Consider the following 20362-nt stretch of genomic DNA (forward strand, 5'->3'; position numbering starts at 1 on the left):
GTAATTATCTCCTGTATGTCGAGAATTGCAATAGACTGAATGATCTGCTAAAGTGCAGAATATATTGCAATAGAAAGGCTTACTGCCAAACAAAATTTGCTCTGGATTCAGTGGTCCAGGAGGTCTATTTTTGTCTGATCTTATGTTCCCGTAATTCTTGGTTAGAAGGAGTAACAATGACCTTGACTTTACAGTCCTTTTCTACTCCCCAAACAATTAATGTAACAACAGATTCATCTTCTTTAATGTAGTAAGGAAGGAAGTTGTCCAAGCCTAGATGAATGTTTGTACTTGAAAAGAAAATGTTAAAACTCGAAGTGTCGTCAGTACATGGATTGCTCTTGGGTTGTCTCAGATAAGCAGCAGAGCTATTTCATGCCGCACATTTTAGAGATGGTTGTGCATTTGGCTCTCGTGCTAACCCAGTAGTAACCCTGTAGTAACCCAGCCAGACCAGTCTAGCTACCTGAGCTTGTCCCTGAGCATTCGCTGTTAGTGCTTTGCAGCGAAGCAGGGAACTCGCCAGCGAGGGCATGGTGTAGGGGCAGAGAGACAAAAGGAAATGGCACAGTGTCCCAAGCCAATGGTGCTGAATCTGTGCTTCTCTGTCTAATGGGTTTCTCTCGTCACTCATCTCCAAATGCAACCAAACCACTTGCTGGTGGTGTTTGACAGCTGAAATTGGACTTCCAATAGCTCTTTGGAGAAAAGTGCAGAGGAAATTATTCCTAGTTCTTTTGTAGATAGAAGAAAAAAATTCACTGGAAAGTGTCCCTCCGCACTGCTCAGAGTCATTACTGTCTTGTGGTCTTCTCTGAATTACTCTGCTGCTTCTTTGTACCTGAAGAGACATGACTCTTGTACTGCAGATCGTTGTAGCGCAGTAATTCTTTCAGTCCTTATTTGTGTAAAACTACTGATTAGTAGTGTGAGCTTTCACAAGCGTGTTTCTGACGGAGGAAGGAGAGCCATTTTCTGTTTGTCTGTTGGGCTATTTCCGGGCAACCTTGCCTTACAGCCGTGGGAGACTGCACCAGCAACCTGGAGCTGCTGGGATTGAACTTTTCCAGAGGGGCTCGTTTTGTGCAGGTAACAATAGCAGTGATGTGAAAACACTGGCTGTAGTTTGAGTTTTTGTTGTTCGCTGTGCATTTTCACTTCGCCGCCACCATTGTGAACAGTGTCATTGTTACAGCGGTTGAAGATACGGACGCAGATAAGCTCATATGAGCACATACAATACCTCCCCCACCCCAGGATTTAGGTTTTTTTCAACATTCACTTACAAAAAGAACGGCAGTTTTTCATCCTGAAATCTGAACACATCCATGTTGTTTGCTTAGTAACCAGAGAGCCTAACAAGGTGCCAGAAAGGTGTGAACTTTCCTGTTCTTTCCAGTGGAGTCCTAACACTGGATATCTGAATTAGTGTTCCAAGCGATCATTTTTATGCAATCTGTTGCTTAGGAGACGTTCCTTATTAACAAAAATGGGGATCAGTTATTAATTATAAAATATTATGAATTTGTAATGTCATATGAACTAATTTAGAATGGATAACTGAGGATTTCTTAGCATTTTGTCTTACAAATTTCCAGAAGAAATTTTAGAGTTTGATCCACAATTACGTGGAATTAGTGTGGCTTTAGTGACCTTACAGGAGCGCTGTTGATTTGCATCATCCTAGGATCCAGCTGGAGATGGATATTATAAGCAGTTTAATGAATGCACATGCATATCTTCAAATCTTTCTTGAGAAATATTCTTTATACTCAATTACTGGGAAAACCAAATGTTTATTTTAGTTCAGTGAATTTTGTAGCTCCTGAAAGGAGAAATTTCTATAGCTTTTTATTCAGATCGCTATAAATGTTGGATAGAGTAATGATAAGTCTCTAGTTTTCTGAGTACACAAACTAGCTTGTTTAAGTCACAGTTGGTTCTGATTTTATTATTGTTATTCTGAAACAGGTTAGGTTGTCTTGATAAAATGGCATAATGTGCTGAGAAAAATCAGGGATAAGCACAAAACTAAATAAAATAGTAAGAAATCCCTATTTTCCTAGCAAACAGAGCAAAAATCCTGAGGAATGAAAACAGCGCTGTGTGACTTCATGTGAGCTCACCACACATCAGCGTTACAGTGCAAAGACAGGATCTTGTCAGCAGGAGCCTAGAAAGACCCAGTACCTTTCTGTCATCACGTTCCTCATTTTTTTTTCGGTAAATGGGCTCCCAAGGGATTGAGCATGTTGAAATGGGAAATTCCCTTGATTAGTAAGAGCCCAAAACTGTGTTGTTACTCTGGAAGTGTTGATTTAAGCAGGGTGGATGAGATTTGCAAAACTGAAAGAACTCTGAGCGGCTTCTCCCGACTTGTCTTTCTTCAGCGCAGGATGCTCTGTGGAGTCATTTTTGATGCTTGAGGAGAGCTAGAGTGGTGCTGTGGAGTCTGTACTGCCTAGTGCCGAGCTGGGAGCTCGGAGTAGCGTAACTCTTCTGTCCAAGGCAACTTGACCACCTTCCAGTCAAATTTAATCCCCAGTCTGAAATACAACTTAATATCGATTCATTCATGTTTGTAAAACACTGGTGGACTGTGGATGCAAGCTCTTCAATAAATGCAAGTTCTTATTATCCACCTTAATCTGACATCCGAAAGAAGTATAAAGACAGCTCTTTGGCCACCGTTCTGGCTGCCTCCTGTTGTTGAAAGATACCTAACAAAATTGTTGCAGTTGTAAAGCCAGCATTCAGTCTGCCACTCGTTTCTCCACCGTTCCAGAGGTGATACTTTGCAATGGAAGCATATAGGAGCTGGGCACCAGGTATAGCTCAATTTGTATAACTCATCTTGTATTGCCTGCTTTCAAAGTCTTCTCCAAAGATTAAATACTGCCTCCTCTCCACGCAGCCAGGTGTGTGGAGCCATAGATTTCTAGTGCAAGGCAGCCTTGTTATGGGCCTCACAATGGTGGCAGGAATCCAGTTTTTTTAATCTTCTGCTTTGTAAGGTGTAGGGTGCAAATTATCTCCAGGCAGTGTGGCAAGTGATCCTCTTCTCTTTTTGCAGTAAATGAGATGCGTCTCCACTGTTATCCACAGATGTTCATTTGGTACAGGTAAAAGGAGATGGCTATTGATACTGGGCTTCGTGATGATGCTAGGCTTTGATATGAATACATACATTGGTCTGTGGAAGCCATATCTTCATCTGAGAGCTGGTCTGGAAAATTAAACTTTTTTGTGAATTGGAAGGTTTTTTCTGTGTTTTGATGAGAAAAAGAGGAACTGGAGAGGAGAGAATGAATCAGACTTTAAAGCTCAATTGTATCTATATTTCCAAGTCCTACAGGTAGTCACTAAAATTACCATTTTTTTCTTACTGTGAGTACTTCTGGTGATTTCTCAGGGAACAACTCACAGCAGTAAAGCTGAGCACAGTCTAGAGGGTTGCAAGCAACCTCTCCGATTCTGTCTGCTGCCCTCGCTGTGCAGCAGCAAAGCCCGGCAGGCAGGCAGGCACTCGCAGGGTCTGTGGCCTGCTCGCCAGCCCTTCTGTGGGCTGCCTGATTTCTGGGCTGCTGCCACTCCGTGGGGCTACGCTGAGACTGCAGTGTGCTCTGCCTGCTCCGTGGCTGGAGAGCCCGAGCGCTGGAACAATAGTCTCATCACACAGGGAATCGGAGCAACTTGTCTCAATTTGTTTTGTGAAATGCCGATATTCTCAAAGTGATGTCACTGACTGGGAAGAAGGTTCTCTTCAAGTGAACTTGTTAAGAAGTCTGAATTTGATTCCATAATTTTGTTTATGCTGTGTATGCTTAGTATTTTGAAGGTGTGTGATGATAACGCTTTGTAAGGTGCTGCATGTATCATTCTGCATGTAGAAAACTTCAATAAAAACATTTTGCTTTACAAAAAGATTACAAGTTATTTCATTATGTTGTCCATCCAATAATACTAGTCATAATGATTGCAGAAGTATTGTGCCTTCAAGAGAATATTCTTCTAATGGAAGTGGATTTCTTGGGGAAGAGCCATCTTACCCGTTGTGCAGCTTTTGGACTGTTTTTTGATTCTGCTACTTGCCACTGTCCATTGAGAAAGCGTGCCTGAAGCCATACGTACTTTTTTTGTTTTGCCTCTCTTGCTTGCTGAATTGGTCCTATAGCTTCTAACTGGATTAGCTAAGATTACAGTATGACTCAGTGTAAGGCAGATTCCTTCTGAACAGCAGTATCACAAGTACTTCACCGCATACACCTCCAAAGGGCCTGTTGTTCTACAGGCCCAGTCTTGTATCGGGGAAGTGAGTGGCAGTAAGTGACTTCAGGGGGTTGAAGATCGAGCCGTAAGTGCAGTTAGCGTACCAGGAACCTGGGATTTAAAAGAACGGCTCATACTTCTAAGGAGACGCATTGTGCAACTTCTGTAAGTCATGCACTTCATGCTTTCCCTTCTTTCCTCCTCTCCTGATGAGTCAACAACCCTTTTCCTGACGCTGAAAACAACGGAAAAGTTGTTCTTCAGCGTGTCAGCTGATGAGGGACTATTTCTATCAGGAACATAAATATTATAAATGAAAACTGCAGTGGTGTTCAATCGGAAACAATGTTGGATCAGCAATTGCAACTGGGGGTTAGCGTTCCACCAGTCCTCAGAGGAGTAGCTGGTCCCTTTCCAGGCCCTGTGTGCAGTCTGACTTAACATTTGCTATTGCAGGGGATCCAGATGTTCTGTGCAAGGTGCTGTGAGTGTTCTGCCTGATTTTTTTAATTGCCGTTTTAATTAAAATTAAAAGAGAAACAAAAGTACAACAGTCAAAACAACAAACTGCAACACCTGTGAACAAGACATGGTAGAATTTCTAAACAGTAGTATCAGGCAGATTGATACAGTCTGCATTAATCCTGCAGAGAAGTTAGCCTGGTGGGTCTAATATAAGGTAGGAGCCTAGAAGTGTCAATCCAGTAATTGTGAGCTACACCTTATTTACCTTATCCTAAAACAGGGCTGAAATAATTTGTTGACTTCACAAGACTGTTCACTTACATAGTGCAGTGATTAATGTGCTAGGTTTAGATGGACTATCCTGAAGTAGTTAATAAACTATATCTTAGAAGAAAGGCCTTTCTCTCCTTGGAGAGAGTTCTTAGATTCAAGTTTTTTTTCCACTGGATTGTATGCTCTTTGTAGCAGAGTTGTCACAAACATACTTCTGTGATACCCAGCAGTTTGGGCTCCTGGTCTGATTGACATCTGTGTGCTGCAATATAAGGCAGAAACACTATGAATAATGATAGGAAGATGACTTTGCACATCATACAGTGAGTGGAGTGGAGATGATCGCAGCTTCCCAGATGAAGTAAAGTGAAAGAAATGCTTACAGTATTTTCTGCTGTATAGTGAGTCAAAGGCAGAGAGAGGACTGTCAGCAGGATCTTGCACCTCTGCTGTCTCGTTACTAACTAGACCCCAGTCATCTTGTAATTTGTTCTTGCTATTGTCGGTATAGATGATCATTTGGGGTCCAACACATTCTTTTAATTGAAAAGGGCCTCATTAATTTGGATGTCAATTTTCCTGTGGTGGAGAGGGAAGAAAAAAGGTTTTAATGTGTGCTCCATATGCTACAGAATTGCACATGGCTTCTTTGCAGGGCCTGTCTCTACCCTTTTGCTGGGTCCTGACAGTGCATTTAGCTGACAGGCAACTTCAAAGGCAGCAGTGTGGTTTTTGTATGTAAAGTACATTTCAATCAAGTTATACTTGCTTCATTCAGAGAAATGTTAGTGTAGCTCTAGAGCAGGCCTAAATGACATACAGAAATTTGGAGAACGCAATCTCAGGTTTAAGCTAGTGGAGTGAGTGGTAAGGATAACATAAGTTTGGGGACTTTGTGGTATTAAACAGAAGAGATCAAGAAGGGGCAGAGGGTAATAATGAAGGGTCAGGGGAAGCACTCTTCCAAGTCTGTGGAGACTGATTTAAGGTGCATCTTCAGGAGCTGCTGAGGTAGGTGGGCCAAGGTCATTCTAGAGAATTTGCTAACTTCATGCTGAGACAGACAGCCAGAAATATTCATCACCTGTTACCTGGTTTTGATCTTTTGAGATTTTCTGTTTAAGACACCTGGCTAAAACTGTGTAGAATAGCAGGGAATTTAACTTCTAGGACTCAAGATGAATTGAGTGTATTCTGGCATGCATCCTCTGTCCTGAAACGAAGACAAGCTTTCACTGAGCTTGAAGTAGCTGTTGGTGAACTATTTGCCATTGTCTTTGGCATGAGATCTATCTTTTCCTACGGACACATTTATTTTTCAAAATGATGAAGAAACAGAACACACCAAGAAGTGTAACTTCTATGCAAGAGAGGCTCGATTTATCACGGGACTCAGAAAAAGAGATAAGTTCACTTTTGTGATAATTTGATTTTTGTTCTTTTCTGACCAGAACTTTTCTCTTTCATAAAACTTCTGAGATTTGCTTGCAAAGCCTCAGCTTCAGGAAGCTTGGATGAATCTAATAATTTGTTTTGGGGATGTGTTTGAAGGGGAAGAAAAATGTCCTGTCTCAAAGTAAGTTTTGCAGAAATTCCCTCGGTGCTTTGGACTTTCACATCACTGCATAGAACTTAGCCCCTGTGCTTGTGAGGCTTGGCTGGTGTTAGGCGTGAAAGCTGCAGAGGAGTTCAGACTCTCTTCTGCCTTTGTTGTAACAGAGATATATGCTCCCAGGATTTCTTTTGGTTAAGTAGTTCTTCCGTTTGGATTTTATGATTATAGGACATTTTTTTTAAAAAAAAAAAAAAACTGAACAGCATATGCAAGGCATTATTTTTGATCTTTCCTCTTCTTTCCTTACTGTTTGAAACAGAAGGGTTTCTAGGGCAAAATGTCAAAGGAGTCCTTAGTATTTCTGCTGTATTTTGTACGCGTGTATTGTGGCAGAGCAGTAAAAACCTTCTTTTTAACATGGTTTTGGCTTAATTTTCTTATTGCTGGCTCATCACTGATTAATGTATTGCTTAATTTCCGTTTCTCTTTCTGTTTCTAAAGTCTTTGTAACAATGTACAAAAGCTGAGGAGCAGTGGCTAATTTTGCAAACCATGGCAAAAATGTATTCTCAGGGTTTTTTTCCAAGGTAACGTTGAGACCTTTCTGTATAGTTTATGTTCTTCAGTGTGTACTGTGGGAAGATTAAAATGTTTTTTCAGTCTGTAGTATTCTTTTGATAAAAAATTTTATCTGTTCTCCTTGATAAGGAGAATTTAATCTTTTGGCCACAACATCAGACCAAAGACAAAACAGGTCTTCCTTTTTCCATTTTTTAAATTTACTGTATACATGAGGGATTTGAAATGCTGTGGCTAAAATACCACAGCTGCTGGCCATGGTGATGCTTTGGTTCAAATTTTATGAGTTAAAAACTTGCATCTTTTTAAATTGGTTTGCTCGCTGCAGCCAATGAATAAACTGTCTTCCTTGTTGGTCAGCCTTTCCAACTTTTGCTTCAGCAGGAATCTTCTCCCTGAAAATGCCCTTTTCCTGCAGAGGAAATCCTTAACTGTGAAGGCCAGGGAGTTATTCTGGTATGTGTGGTAGATGAAAAGGAGGTAAAAAGAGATGAGGAAACTGGCCTTGTGAGTGGTGAATGCTTTGCTCATCCTTGGCTAATTGCTGGTCCCCCAACTTTGTGGCTGAATGGTGTTTGGTGACGCTTTGGGGTAGTGTGATGAGCAGACATCCTCTGCTTTACCTGCAGTCAGAAGAAATGTGGCTCCTAACTCCAGTTTTTCCCAAGGACTTGATTTTTTATTTCTTTCTGCTTCTAGGTGTCAGTCAGTCTCTCCACCACCTCTTTTGTCCCCGCCAAGAAGCCCCGCCTACCCCCTCAGCGACAGCGAGGACTCTTGCCGCTCTTCTCGGCTCACCAAAGTCTCCAACTCCAGACTGCGTCTCGAGGACTGGAGCAGCCGAGCGTCTACCTTGCGAAGCACCTCCACAAGCCCCTCGGACACTGACTCCCCAAGCCACCCTCTCAAAGCCATCAGCGTGGGCGCTTTGGATAAAAGGCTTTCTGTGTTCAAGGCAGAGGACCACAAGGAGAGCCCTAAGGAGGCTCAGGATGGGGACGCGATAGGGAGCCATCCACTCGCCCGGAGCACTCTGTCCTTGGGCACTGCTGCAAACTTGAGGAACCTCTCCCTCAGCCGGGCGAGCGTCCGCTCGCAGGCGCTGGACATCAGGCAGAAGATCACAGAATGGGAGTGCCGCCGGGAGCCTTCTCCCAGGAGGAGCACGTGTGCGGACAAGAGGGATGCTGGGGAGAGGTCGGGCAGTGAGAGCTGCCCTAGCGTGCTGACCTCTCCGTGCAGCGAGAAGACGTTTGATTTCAAAGGGTTCAGAAGAATGAGCCGAACGTTTTCCGAGTGTTCTTACCCGGAAACGGAGGAGGAGGAGCTGCTGGACAGAGATTCCTGCCATCGGTTGGAAAAGAGACCAGGCAGGAGCGAGCCTCCTTCTGCTGCTTTCCTCAAGGGTCACATGAGGAAAGAGTCCTCTGCTGTGCTCAACAGAATACAGAAGATTGAGCAGGCACTGAAAGAGCAACCTGGCAGAGGCCTCCCCCAGTTACCGAGTAGCTGTTACAGTGTTGACAAAGGGAGGAAAAAGTCTCTAACTCTGAGTACTGTGGAGGGACTGAGTGAAAACCTAAGTGATAGCAAAGGAGGGAATGTTATTTTGGGGAGTGATCCAGAAACACCTACTGAGGCTGAAAAAAACAGTAAGACGAAACAAGGGGTTACTGCAAACTTGGCTGGCCCTAAACCACTCCTTGAAAGCCCAGCTAACACAGCGGTGAATCCTGTCCCCAAGCCCAAACGCACCTTTGAATACGAAGCTGACAAAAATCACAAAAGTAAAGCGAGCAATGGCCTACCTCTGTCTCCTACGCCTGCTGCTCCTCCCCCCCTCCCGTCCACCCCTGCCCCCCCTGTGACCAGAAGGCAGAAGAAAGAGTCACGCTTTCACAGAAAATCCCAGAATAGGTAAAATCCAAGGAAATGTTTTGTGCTTGATTTTAGAATGAATAAATACAATGTCTTTTTTAATAGCAAAAATTAAATTTCTCCCTCTAATGTGATGCTTTTGATCTGAGAAATGCGAGGAATCTTTGGTGAGATGAGTGTTTTTTCCCCTGGGCTGCCCTGATGGGATGCACTGGTGCAATGCTTTTACATGGCTGCAATTTTGGAGCTCTCCAACCTGCATTCCTCAATCCGTGGAAGAGGCTTTAGATCATGTGTGCTAAAGGTTATCTCACTCACTTTGGCACAAATGCCCTTATTTGAGCTGTTTAATGGAGCGTAATTTCATTATTCTCTTGTAGCAGGGCCATAGCTGATCTGTCAAAGTCCCGTCTGCCTGTTTACTACAAAACGTGGTGTCAGAGGATTTGTGTTTCCAAAGCTTGCTAACGCAGCGGTTGTGTCAGTTTTATGGGACACTGGTGATTTTATTTAATTAAGTGCTTAGAAGTGTTGTCGTAAGTAACTGTCAATAGCTGTAGAGGATTAATGTTGAGAAAATCATGCTTTATCGTGGAAGGGCCTTTATAATTTTCCTGAGTTACAGATGAGTAGAATATATGGCTGCTTTTGCACAGCAGTCTACGGAGTTTGCGTTGGTTTAACTGCATGATTCCCATTGACTTTTTGGAAATGGTAAAACTCATTCTACTCATTGCTTGGAAAATTTTAGGGATAGTTGTTGATAAACATAAAAGTACTACATTTTTGACATGTTCAGCTCTCTGTGTATGTGTAGAACACACACACACTCAATATTTAGCAATGAGCTGCACAAGTAACTACTAAATGACATCTTGAATGCATGCTGTGAATTCAGTATCTGGTGCTGGATGTTGACTCAATTACAAGTTTATGTCGGCACAACCTGACCTGAAGTATACTGGAACGGGAACAGGAGAAGAGGAGCCTTTGCATTCTTTTCTTTACTTTCAAGAAACACCTGCTTCTGAAATGGATCAAACAGCTCCACTGGTGTGTGTGGTTTCTCTGAGAAAGAAAGGGGGAAATGTAAAAAGCCAAGCTCTGATTAGCAGTGCTCATCTCTGAGTTCGGGCAGTAATGTCAGTTAGAGGAAACAAATCTAGATCTTGATAAGAATTTGTGAAATAAAGCTAACCTCATTTTGTTCAGCACAGCATTTGTAATGTACAGAAGACAAAAAATAATGTTTAAATGTTTGGATATAAATGACATCTTTATTGGATAATTGAGGGGCAAGTGGAAAAATGGTCTGTGTAAAATGGTAAAGGGGTCTGTGCAATGAGTGGAGGAAGTAAATGAATAACAGAAGAAAATATTTGCCACAGAATCACCTTCTGACCTACAACTAAGTAATCAAAATTAGTCTTTGAGTATGCACTTGCGTGGCATTTGAGACCATAGTCTGGTCTAAGTCATCTAGGAACCACAGTATTTTGTTACAGTTTTTTTTGAAAACTCAGTCTCTAAAGTGTTCTTTTTTTCAAGAAGAGATGTAATTCGTGCTTGTACCTGCTCTTGTGTGAGTTCAGTCTCTGTCATAGGTGGGTTAGACGACAAACTCTTGTGAGCAGCACTGTGCAGCAATGCACAGTGAGGGAGGCAACCTCAGTCCTGGCTGGGGCTAGTAGGTATGAGCCCAAAATAAAAGCAGTATTTATCAGTTTCAATTACGATTAGTGGAATGTAAGATGTAGGATTTGCAGCACTACCATGAGTATTTCATGATTCTTGCAAATCATTCTGACATTTTATAGGATAGGTTTCTGTTTGCTTGTAGCAGCTTTACTCCCATATAGTTTAGTGTTTTTCTCTGGAGTTAGCTCTGATTAACAATGATGTAAGTATAAATCATCCCCCCAAAATCACAGCTTGCAGGCTGACTCCCAGGCTAGGTGGAAGTTCGCTATAAAATCTTAACTTTATTGTCTTTCTTTTTGTACTTCCTTTATTTAAAGTAAGGATAACTCCAACATTTACAGACAGTTTGAGACCATACAATTCATCTAGGAGCCACAATATTTTGTTGCAATTAGTTTTTGAAACCTCAGTCTCTAAGCTGTTCTCCTTTTGAGAATAGACATAATTCATGCTTGTAGCTGTGTGTTGCAGGTTGAGTATACATGTGGCTTTACACTGCTTGGGAAGTCATGAGAATATCTGAGGATATTTATTGTGCCAATATTTTGTTCTAAAAGACTGTTCTTCTTTCTGGTGTCTAATTTAACATTATAATGAAATGGAGAAAATCTTTCATATTTGTTGGCTAGCATAGATACAGGGTGTATCCAGGGGAGCTGGTGCCCACTGTAGCTTCCACACTGCGAATCGATGTGAGCTGGGTATTCTCTAGTGGTTGGAGATCCTCTGGCACAGATGCAGAACAGGAGAGGAGAGTTACAGGGTAGTCTTCGGACACATGGAGCATAGCTGAGTGCTAGTCTACAAAATCATTCTGTGGCCCTATGCAGTGTCATTGCATAATAGTGTTGCCTTGAAATCTGTGAGAGCTGGGTATTTAACGTGCTTAACTATGTAGTCTCATTTCAAATACTGTTATGTCATCATTGCCTAAACATCTTTTAGAGTTGCTGGTAGGTGGTGAAGAGCTGACATGTGGGTCTGAAACTCAGCTTGTTTCTGTCAATATCCTGGTGTCTGTACCATGGACCTGATGATTCTTAAGATTTGGGAAAGGAGGGAGACAGAGCGCTTAAGCCTGCTCTGGACCCATAAGTCTGCTCTAGCAGCTGAATGACTGGAATGCTCCTGTCAAATACAGTGTACAATAGTTTTTGCACCGATTACAGCCTATAATGCTATGGATAATGGATATGCTCGAGTATGTCTCCTGAGCCTTGGCCACTGTCAAAGTACGTTTTACTCCAGCTGGTTAATGGCAGGATGATTTACTATTTATCTAGCTAGTCTGGGTATCGGTGAGTGAAGTATGGGCATCAGCACAGCCTGTACAAGCCTTGCAGCAAACCTGACTTTGCTTTCTCAGGTGAGCCCATTTTTCACACCATTTCATCTTCAGCACTGAATTACATTAGTGCTAGCCCAGGTAGAGCTGTCAATGTAAGCCATGTACCTCTCCACTTCAGTATAGATATTGCCTCAGAGAACAAATGCAGGGCAAACTGGAGAATGGGGAGGGCTAGGGCTCTTTGCCCACAGTCTGCACAGCAGCACTGGAGCTGCTGTGAGTGAGAGAAGCTCTTTGAAGGCTGCAGAGAATTGCCTGTCCCTAGAGTGCCAGGGTGGGAGAAAAGTTGCATTGATTCTCAGGAGCAGTCTGTAAGACGGTATGGCTGCTGGGCGACTGACCTGTGTCAGCCCCATTCCAGCTTCTCACAACCTGCAGGTTTATCCCATATCCGTTTTGGCTGGAGGTATGGTGCCAAACTTCCAGCCACAATGATGGGTGACAGCACAGGCAGGAGGGGCCAATATTCCCTCTCAGCAGTGAGACATCTAATCTGGCTGTCGCTCACCTTCCTGCCACACAGCCCGAACCTTCAGGGCCCCAGCTATCACCCCAGGTAGCTCCTTCGCTCCACACAGCCTTAATATCCTGCTCGCATACTCCTCAGCTGTCAGTGCTTGATGCAGGGTGTGCAGGGGAAATAGATGATTCCTCCACATGTGAATCTGCCTTTGGCATTTGTACACTGACCTTTATGCAGGGACATAGCTGAAGATTCGAGACCTGAGAGAGTTTTCAAACTAATTCCTAAGTCTCCCAGATCAACTGGTGGAAGAATACTTTCCAGAGAAATGTCTTTTCTTTGAAGAGAGAAGGCCACATGTTTCCAGGGCCCCTGGCAAGGGCAAAGCAATTTCTAATCCCAGGATGTTGCTGCTCACTTACTCTATAACTTTTGAAAAAAAAAAAAAAAAAGAAAGAAAGAAACACATACTTTCTCTGTATTTTCTCCCTTCCTGTGTAATGGGGATAAAATACTTCACAACCTTGTAAGAATGTCAAAAACATTTGTTATATTGAAGACTCCTGTAAGTACAGGATTTGAGGCTCCTCTACAAGTTAGTCAGTGGGTCATGAGGTGGGTTTTTTTTTTTTTTAGTAATTTTATCCACATTGCTTAGCAAACACATGCTCTGCTAAGTATTTGGGTCATTTTGCATTCTAGTTCCTAATTATTTTACTTGTTGTTTTAAACTTCAGAAAATCCTTTGAGTTTGAGGATGCTTCCAGTCTGCAGTCCTTGTACCCTCCCTCCCCAACTGAAAATGGGACTGAGAGCCAGCATAAATTTGGATCCAAGAGCACTTTAGAAGAAAATGCCTATGAAGACATTGTAGGTAAGGACCTGTTGCAGCACATGCACTCACAGTGGGATGTTGAGCAGTTGTGGTCAGAAAGTGCATGGGAGGACACGTCCTGTGCAAGAACATTCAACTGCTGTCAGTAAAGAGGGTTTTAAATGGAGGGTAAATGGGCTTGATGCATCAGAGTAAACATGACTCTCACTCTGCATGCAGGAGGTCTTGATTGCTTCAAACCTCATTGAGAAGTATTAGAAACAGACTGTTTGGTCAACTTTTTGTCATGCTTTTCAAGAACTAAATTGTTCTTTTTACCAAGGTCTTGGCTTGAAGCCATGAGTGGTGTAAAAATGTAAAGAAGTGGAATAGATACAGAGTTCACAGAACTATCCAATGGCAAGGTTATCCTCACAGGACTTGTGTAGTCAGCCTGAGCTTTTCAGGCTTTCTCCGTGGACTGCACCAAAGCGGTTGTCTGCAGCACCATTCCTGGTCTGCTCTCAGTCCCAGCTGCTGGTTAAAGAAAAATTAATTTCCTTTAGCTATAGAGCCATCAGGAATGTGCAACAAAAACACTGTTTTGATTAAGCCTCACAAGAAAAACATGTTTCTTTTGGTCTTAGAAGGAAATGTATGGCCTGTGCATACATTCTTTCAACATAAAAAAGATTTTATAATTACTGAAAATTGGGCAGCCCTTCAGAGCACAGATTTTCCACTTAAGTGATGAGTATCTGCATTGTTTTTAACTCTTTCAGTGTTGTATTATTACAATGGCTATGAAGGGTACTTTATTTTACCTCGAACAATGAACTTCATCTGTGGGAATGTGGAAGTCTATCAGGATGGTCAGAAGCCTAGGGAACATGTCCTGTGAGGAGACACTGAGGAAGCCGAGCTTGCTTAATCTGCTAAAAAGGATGCCCAAAGCCAACCCAATAGCTGCTTATAAATGTTTGAAGGGCAGAAAAGACAACTGAGCCAAACTCTTCTTGGTTGTGCTAGTTGATATAGCAAGGGGTATGGTCACAAATTGCAGCTTGGGAGGTTGAGATTGGACATCAGTAAGGACAATTTCCTGCTGGAGCCCTGGAAGAAGTTGCCCAGACAGGCTGTGACATCATCATCTGTGGGGTTGTTCAGGATGTGGCTAGATCAGCCATGGCTGTCGGCAGTGGTCTTGCTTCAAGCGGGAGGTTGGCCTGGTTGACTTCCAAAGGTCCTTTCCAGTGAGTGTTTTGATGATTCTGTGATGCAGCTCTGGAATTAGTGACTGTGACAAAGCACACCCCAGTTTCATTCCTCCCACCACTTCTCACTGGTACAGTAGTTTCGACAGGTGATACAGAAGAATGGGACTCAAGCAAGCAAGAACTCTCTGGATTGGTAGCATCCTTTGAAGTTGAGAAGGTGTAGGGGCATTGAGGATAAGGGCCGCTTTGAGGTTTTCCTATGGGGAACCCTCCTTATTCTTGGGATTAGTCACCAATTTTTATTTCAGAGCACAGTCTTGGGGTTTTTGTTGTTTAGGTGCATGGGACATGCTTTGGGACATTGCAGAAGAGATGCAGATGGAATTATCCTTCCTCTAATTTGTTTTGAAAGCCTAGGTCATATGGGCCTACTATTGAAAAAGCTCTTTGCCGAATTTAGAGCTGTGCTGGGTCGAGTGGAGAGTTCTGGATAGCTGTGCCTGGCAGGGCAAATCACAGCAGTGGACACTGTGATTGCCTTGCAATGCCATTGGCATTAGTGGGACTCACAGGAAAGAAAGAGAGCTCTCCATAGAAAACCCTGGTAGCCTTTAGGCTGTAAGTGACTCTTTGTCCTTATAGATGAATTCTGTCTCTGACTGGTCACCTTCAGTGAAAACAGGACTTTACTCTTTCTGTTTTAAGCTGTGCCCTCCTTCTCTCCCATTCAGAAAAGATGCTTTCTGAACACCGAAAGTGCTGCTGTTCAGTGTCTGTTAATAAAAGTATGAGAGCTTAAGCAGACATTAATATTATTATATTTTTTTTTTACTGTGGAAGGAGTCCTTATATGATCACCAACCTTCTCCATAAACAGTGAGACCACTGTGCAATCCACACTGGAAAATGTATTGTGCGTTACACTGCTCATCTCTGATCAGAGACTGTCAACTGCCAGATGTTAGGTGGTAAGGCTTGTTTTCCTTGGTTTGGTTTGTTTTTATGTTAGGAATCAAAATGAAATGCTCAGTATTGGTATGAATCTTTCTTCAAATGAAAAGAAATGTTGGGTTCAATAAAACAAAATCATAATGGGCTCTTCCACCTCGTGGGAACTATAAGCCTGCTCTCTGCAGATTACAGTTTGTGCGTTTTGGCAGGGCGATGGAAAGAGAATGCAAAATAACTGTGGACAAACACAGAACTTCATTGTTTTGTACTGCTTTTTAACACTCTCTTTCCAAAGTGCTTCATTCAATATAGGCAGTGTGGGGGGAATACCAAATCAGTACAATTCTAATAATCTGTCAAGCATGATTAAAGACAAGCCAAAGTAGTTCAATCACTGGCGTTAAAGAAACTATCATAGTTTTGTGTATCGCATCTGCGTAATTTATACCAGTAGTGCTAGACTCCATTCTCTAAGTAGCACTTTTGTACTCATGGAAACCAGGTGCCTGTAAGAGTGAGTTTATTTGATAGATTTACATGCTGTTTCAAAGCTAGAAAGGACTTTGTCATTTCTGCTTTGGGTTTTCTACGCAAATAATTGTCCTAGATGTGGTGGGGGTTTTTTGGTCTATAACTGAATTTCCTGCTTACCTAAATGCTTTTAGGTAGCTCGATCATTGTCACTCTAGTAATAGATTTAATAAAGCTTTTTTTTCCTGGAATTAATACTTTTAATGTAGTCAGTGTATAACCCCTCCCCGCCCCCCTGCCAAAAGTCTGTGAATCTTGAGCATTGCAGTAAGCACTTCAGTGTGAGACTTAGAATCACAAAAAGTTCAGGTTGGAAGGGACTCTGGAGTCAGCTGGCCCAACCTCTGCTCAAGGGAGGGTGAGTTTCTCAGGGCTGCGTCTGGTTGAGTTCTCAAAATATCCCAGGAGGGTGATTCCACAGTTTCTCTGTGCAGTCTGTTCCGGTGCTTAACCACCACTGTGAAGATTTTTTTTCTTTATATTACTATGAAGGACTTTTGCTCTATATCCAGTCAGGATTTCTCAGGTTGCTATTTGTGAGCATTGTCTTTTGTCCTTTCACTGTGCACCTCCAAGAAGAATCTGGCTCCAGCTTTTCCATAAGTCTTCTAGGTAGTGGAAGATAGCAATTAGATGCCCCCTCTAGGCTAAACAGTCTCAATTCTCTCAGCCTTCCCTTGTTTATGTTGTGTACATAAGTACTAGGACTAAAATAATTGTTTTTGAAGCTACTACATGACCTCCTTGTCTGATGCATATGCACACTAAACCTTTGTCTTTCTCCTTGTGTCCTTATAGCGTTTACTTCTTTAATGAAGAGAGCGATGATGAGCTACTGTGGGTAGTTTGTTATTTTGAGTGATGACTTTAAAAAGAGTCTCAAGGTATATTAAAAGCAAAAACGATTGTGCTGTGAAGTCCAGTGAAGTTGTGAACAAGAGTCTTTGTTTAATTTTGTAATATTTTTGTACATTTTAATAGATGAAATATCTGTATGTGAAGTTCAGGACAGATATTGGATTGGAAAATAGTGATCCATTCTGCATTAGTCAAGAAGCAGTAGTATGAAGGGGTGCACATTCCTAATACTAATCAGAGCTGTATTCCATGTGCAGGGAACCATGTGGACTTCATTCATCTTCTGTACAAGCACTCACAGGAATGTGGCAGTCATAGTAAACGTAACATTGTTTTGTTTCTTGTGGTTTTGAATGGCTCTTTAATCAGACCAAAATTGATGTGGCTTTATGGATACAGTTGGGGAAACCATGCTTGGCTTTGTGTGAATTCAAGAAACTATCTTACCATTACGAGATGTCTGAGACAGTTGCTTCTGCTGTGCTTGTGGACAATGGTATTTCCTGTCATATGTGCCATATGGTTTCAGTTTCCCAGTGTGTTCCCCTAAATTCAGTTGAGATATTTAAATATTGTTATTTAATCTCTGATGTTTCTGAGACATTTTTCACCTGACATCTAGAAGAAAGCACTTATCATCACCAAAAAATGGTGAATGAGAATAAAGTGAAGGCAAGGTTATGGGCACAGTGGTAAGTTTGACTTGGGAAAATCTGGTAAAAACATGTTTAATAAAACAAGCAAACAGGTAAATTATAGTTCATGTTTGTACAAGAAATTGCATTCACAATTCTGACATTAAATACAGCTAAAGAGATCATCTTTGCTGAGGAAAGTGCTTTTACTCTGTTTGTGACTCATCAGAGTGCTGGGTGCAGCAGCTAGAACAGGTGGAAATTTCCTTTAAGAGGACACAACGTAGATCTGCAGGGAGCCGTTGCTCAGCTGGGCTGTGTGTGTTGTGTCTTACATTGAGAATGTTTAACTCGATGTTGCACAGCTCCATTTGCCCTGTCCAAGCGAGAACCTTTTGCTCTGATAGCTGCCCAGCCCTTGCTCCAAAACACTTTTTTTCCAGGAAAAAGGAAAGCAATTAAAATGCTTTTCCTCTCTGAAGATCTATGAACAACAATCCTGTAATTAAAATTTGTGGGATTTCTTCCTCCTCTGCTATTCTTGAAGACATGGGAGGACTAATTTAACACATAGCCCTGGTGTATGTTTATTAGATTATTTGTCTTTTAGCAGGTGTAGTCCTTTATTGGTGGAATAAAAAAGCTAGTGTAAAAATGGGTTTATTTCAGCCACATGTATTAGTGCAGAGAGATCGTGCACTGGTAAGGTTCCTGCTCAATCTGAATGGCTCACATGCAAGAATGGTATCTGCTCTCTAAATTTCAGTGGTCCAAAGTGGTCTTATAACTCAATTAGTGAAAAGACAATACTAATGAATTAATCCTTTAGAGTCCCTGACTGGTATTAGATTTCCTTTTCCTTTGGGAGAAGACAGACTTGACTTTGTGAACTCTCTTAAGTGCTCACCATGCTGATAGTTGCAGAGGACAAACCCATGCTCCGTCTGGCTTGGCTGCACGCCTGGGCTTTTGAGTGCCCTGCAGTTTGGGGTGGCATTATCCCTTCCTCCAGTTCGGTTTGCAGGCTGCCTGCTAGGGCCTTTCCCAGTACATAGTTCTTTTGCCAGAATAGCTCCAGGGCTGAAATCAATCTTTTAGTTCGTTCTTCTCCATCAAATTCTAGTGAAGAAGAACATAAGTGTCTGCTACTACCCAGTGGAAATATTGGTGTTTCACTGGGATCAGAGTCGCTAGGAATACAAAGTAGGGGGACACTGGCATATGCTAGGACTGACATAAGCCAGAAGTTGGGTGCCTTGCCAGAGGCATAATAGGCATCAAAACTTGGATTAGAGCTGCTTGGTGGCAGGTCGCAGTGCTGTGCTTAGATCACTAGGCCATCTCTCTCTCTCTCTTAATCCTATAGTTGATATAGTCAGCAATATGGGGCTCTTTTGTTCATAAAATACCTTTTCAAGTGACATTTTAGAATATACTGTGGGATATGGAGTCCAACAAATACCCACTGGCAGAGGAAATGGTCCTCTCAAGCAGGCTCCAGCAGCTAGAATGGGAACCTGGAGAGCTGCCTGGGTAGATGGATTAGCTATTAAAGAAGAACAGATAACCTGGGCAAGAGGAAGGGTAGTCAAAGGTGTAAGGTTCAGGCAAATGGCACAGTTTCCTGTGAAGAACTCATTCCTCTAAGGAATGCAGTGGTTACTATGCAAAGTTGAAAGCTGAAATGTTTTTATTTTAAAGCTGAGGTTCAGCTGTAGAGTTCTGGTCCAGCTCTGGAATCTAAAAGAGCGTAGACCTTTGGATGTGGGGTTTTGATACCATCCGTAGTGATAGAGGCTAGCTTGAAAGTTTGGCTTTGAATTCAGTTGCGTCTTCTTCCTGCTTCTCTCTGCTTCCACAGAGAATTCCATGAGAATTTTCCTGTGGCCTATTAAGGAGACCAGAGACAGTAGCAAATGCTTGATGGGGATACAGACTTCTCCCCAGCTCAGATGTGTTCAGACCCAGAACTTGAGTTAAGGCTCTGGTTGTATTTATATATGTTGAGAAATAATTAATGAAGCCAGTCAGGCTGCTCCTCTGGAGTCTGCGAAGCTCTCAGTCGGCTGAGTTAGATTGTTTTAGATTGGTTTTAAATAAAAGGTGATGGTTAAATTGTGTGGAAAATCTGGCCTTCTGTGGAGGAGAAGAAGCAAGAAAAGGAGACAAACAGAAGAACTGAGATGGATAAAGAAGAGGCAGCTGCTGACAGCTACTGTGTCTGCTTTGACAGCTAGAGCTGAAGCAGTCTGGAAAGTTAAGCAATGCCCCCAGAGGTGCGGCTGTGGGATCTCTAAAACTGGGATGAATTTCTGAATGGGACCATGCTGATCGGCTCCCATTGCAAAGAGTTTGCAGAATGCTCCTTGGAATTCGTGGTCCTGGGGCAGGTGGCGTTCTTGGGGAGGGCTTCGTGTGTACCCTCCGGCTCTCTGGACCTGTCCAGAGTCATGTTTAGGAGATTTTGAGCCCTTTCAATAAGTGGATGCCTCTCTTAACAAATATTTATAGCACTTTACGAGACAGTAGAGAGGTGATAGCAACTTAATCACTGTGCTTCTGTAGGAATATTGTTGAAACTTCTTGTTACAATTCACATCCAAAGTGAATAAGTTTAATTATACAAAATCCTTTAGCTATTTTCCTTTATTCATCTACTTGAGTATTTCACTTCACTTTGGGGAGAATCTGTTATTTGCTGCACTAAAATGGGACAGCTAGTTCTGTGTTTGCATTGGTCCTCTTCATAGCCAGAGAATTGGGTGAAAACTAAATCATTATAAAATCCCTAACCTCTCAGATGGGTACTAGGCCTAGAAAAGTTA

The 20362-nt window shown here is 42.3% G+C and overlaps 1 protein-coding gene across 8 annotated transcripts in view; it reads left to right on the plus strand.

Annotated features, from left to right (window-relative positions):
• Positions 1-20362, plus strand: part of DENND2B (DENN domain containing 2B) — a 189086-nt gene that overhangs the window by 106034 nt on the left and 62690 nt on the right. For 6 of the 8 annotated variants that reach the window (XM_026104458.2, XM_064513048.1, XM_064513045.1 and 3 more), the window contains 2 exons: positions 7841-9058; positions 13269-13405. In XM_026104458.2, the coding sequence (XP_025960243.1) occupies positions 7841-9058; positions 13269-13405 (1355 nt within the window). The remainder of the gene's footprint in view (positions 1-7840; positions 9059-13268; positions 13406-20362) is intronic. The other 2 variants (XM_064513049.1, XM_064513050.1) reach the window with 1 other exon arrangement.

Source organism: Dromaius novaehollandiae, chromosome 5 (assembly GCF_036370855.1).
Source record: "Dromaius novaehollandiae isolate bDroNov1 chromosome 5, bDroNov1.hap1, whole genome shotgun sequence".
Classification (NCBI taxonomy): domain Eukaryota; kingdom Metazoa; phylum Chordata; class Aves; order Casuariiformes; family Dromaiidae; genus Dromaius; species Dromaius novaehollandiae.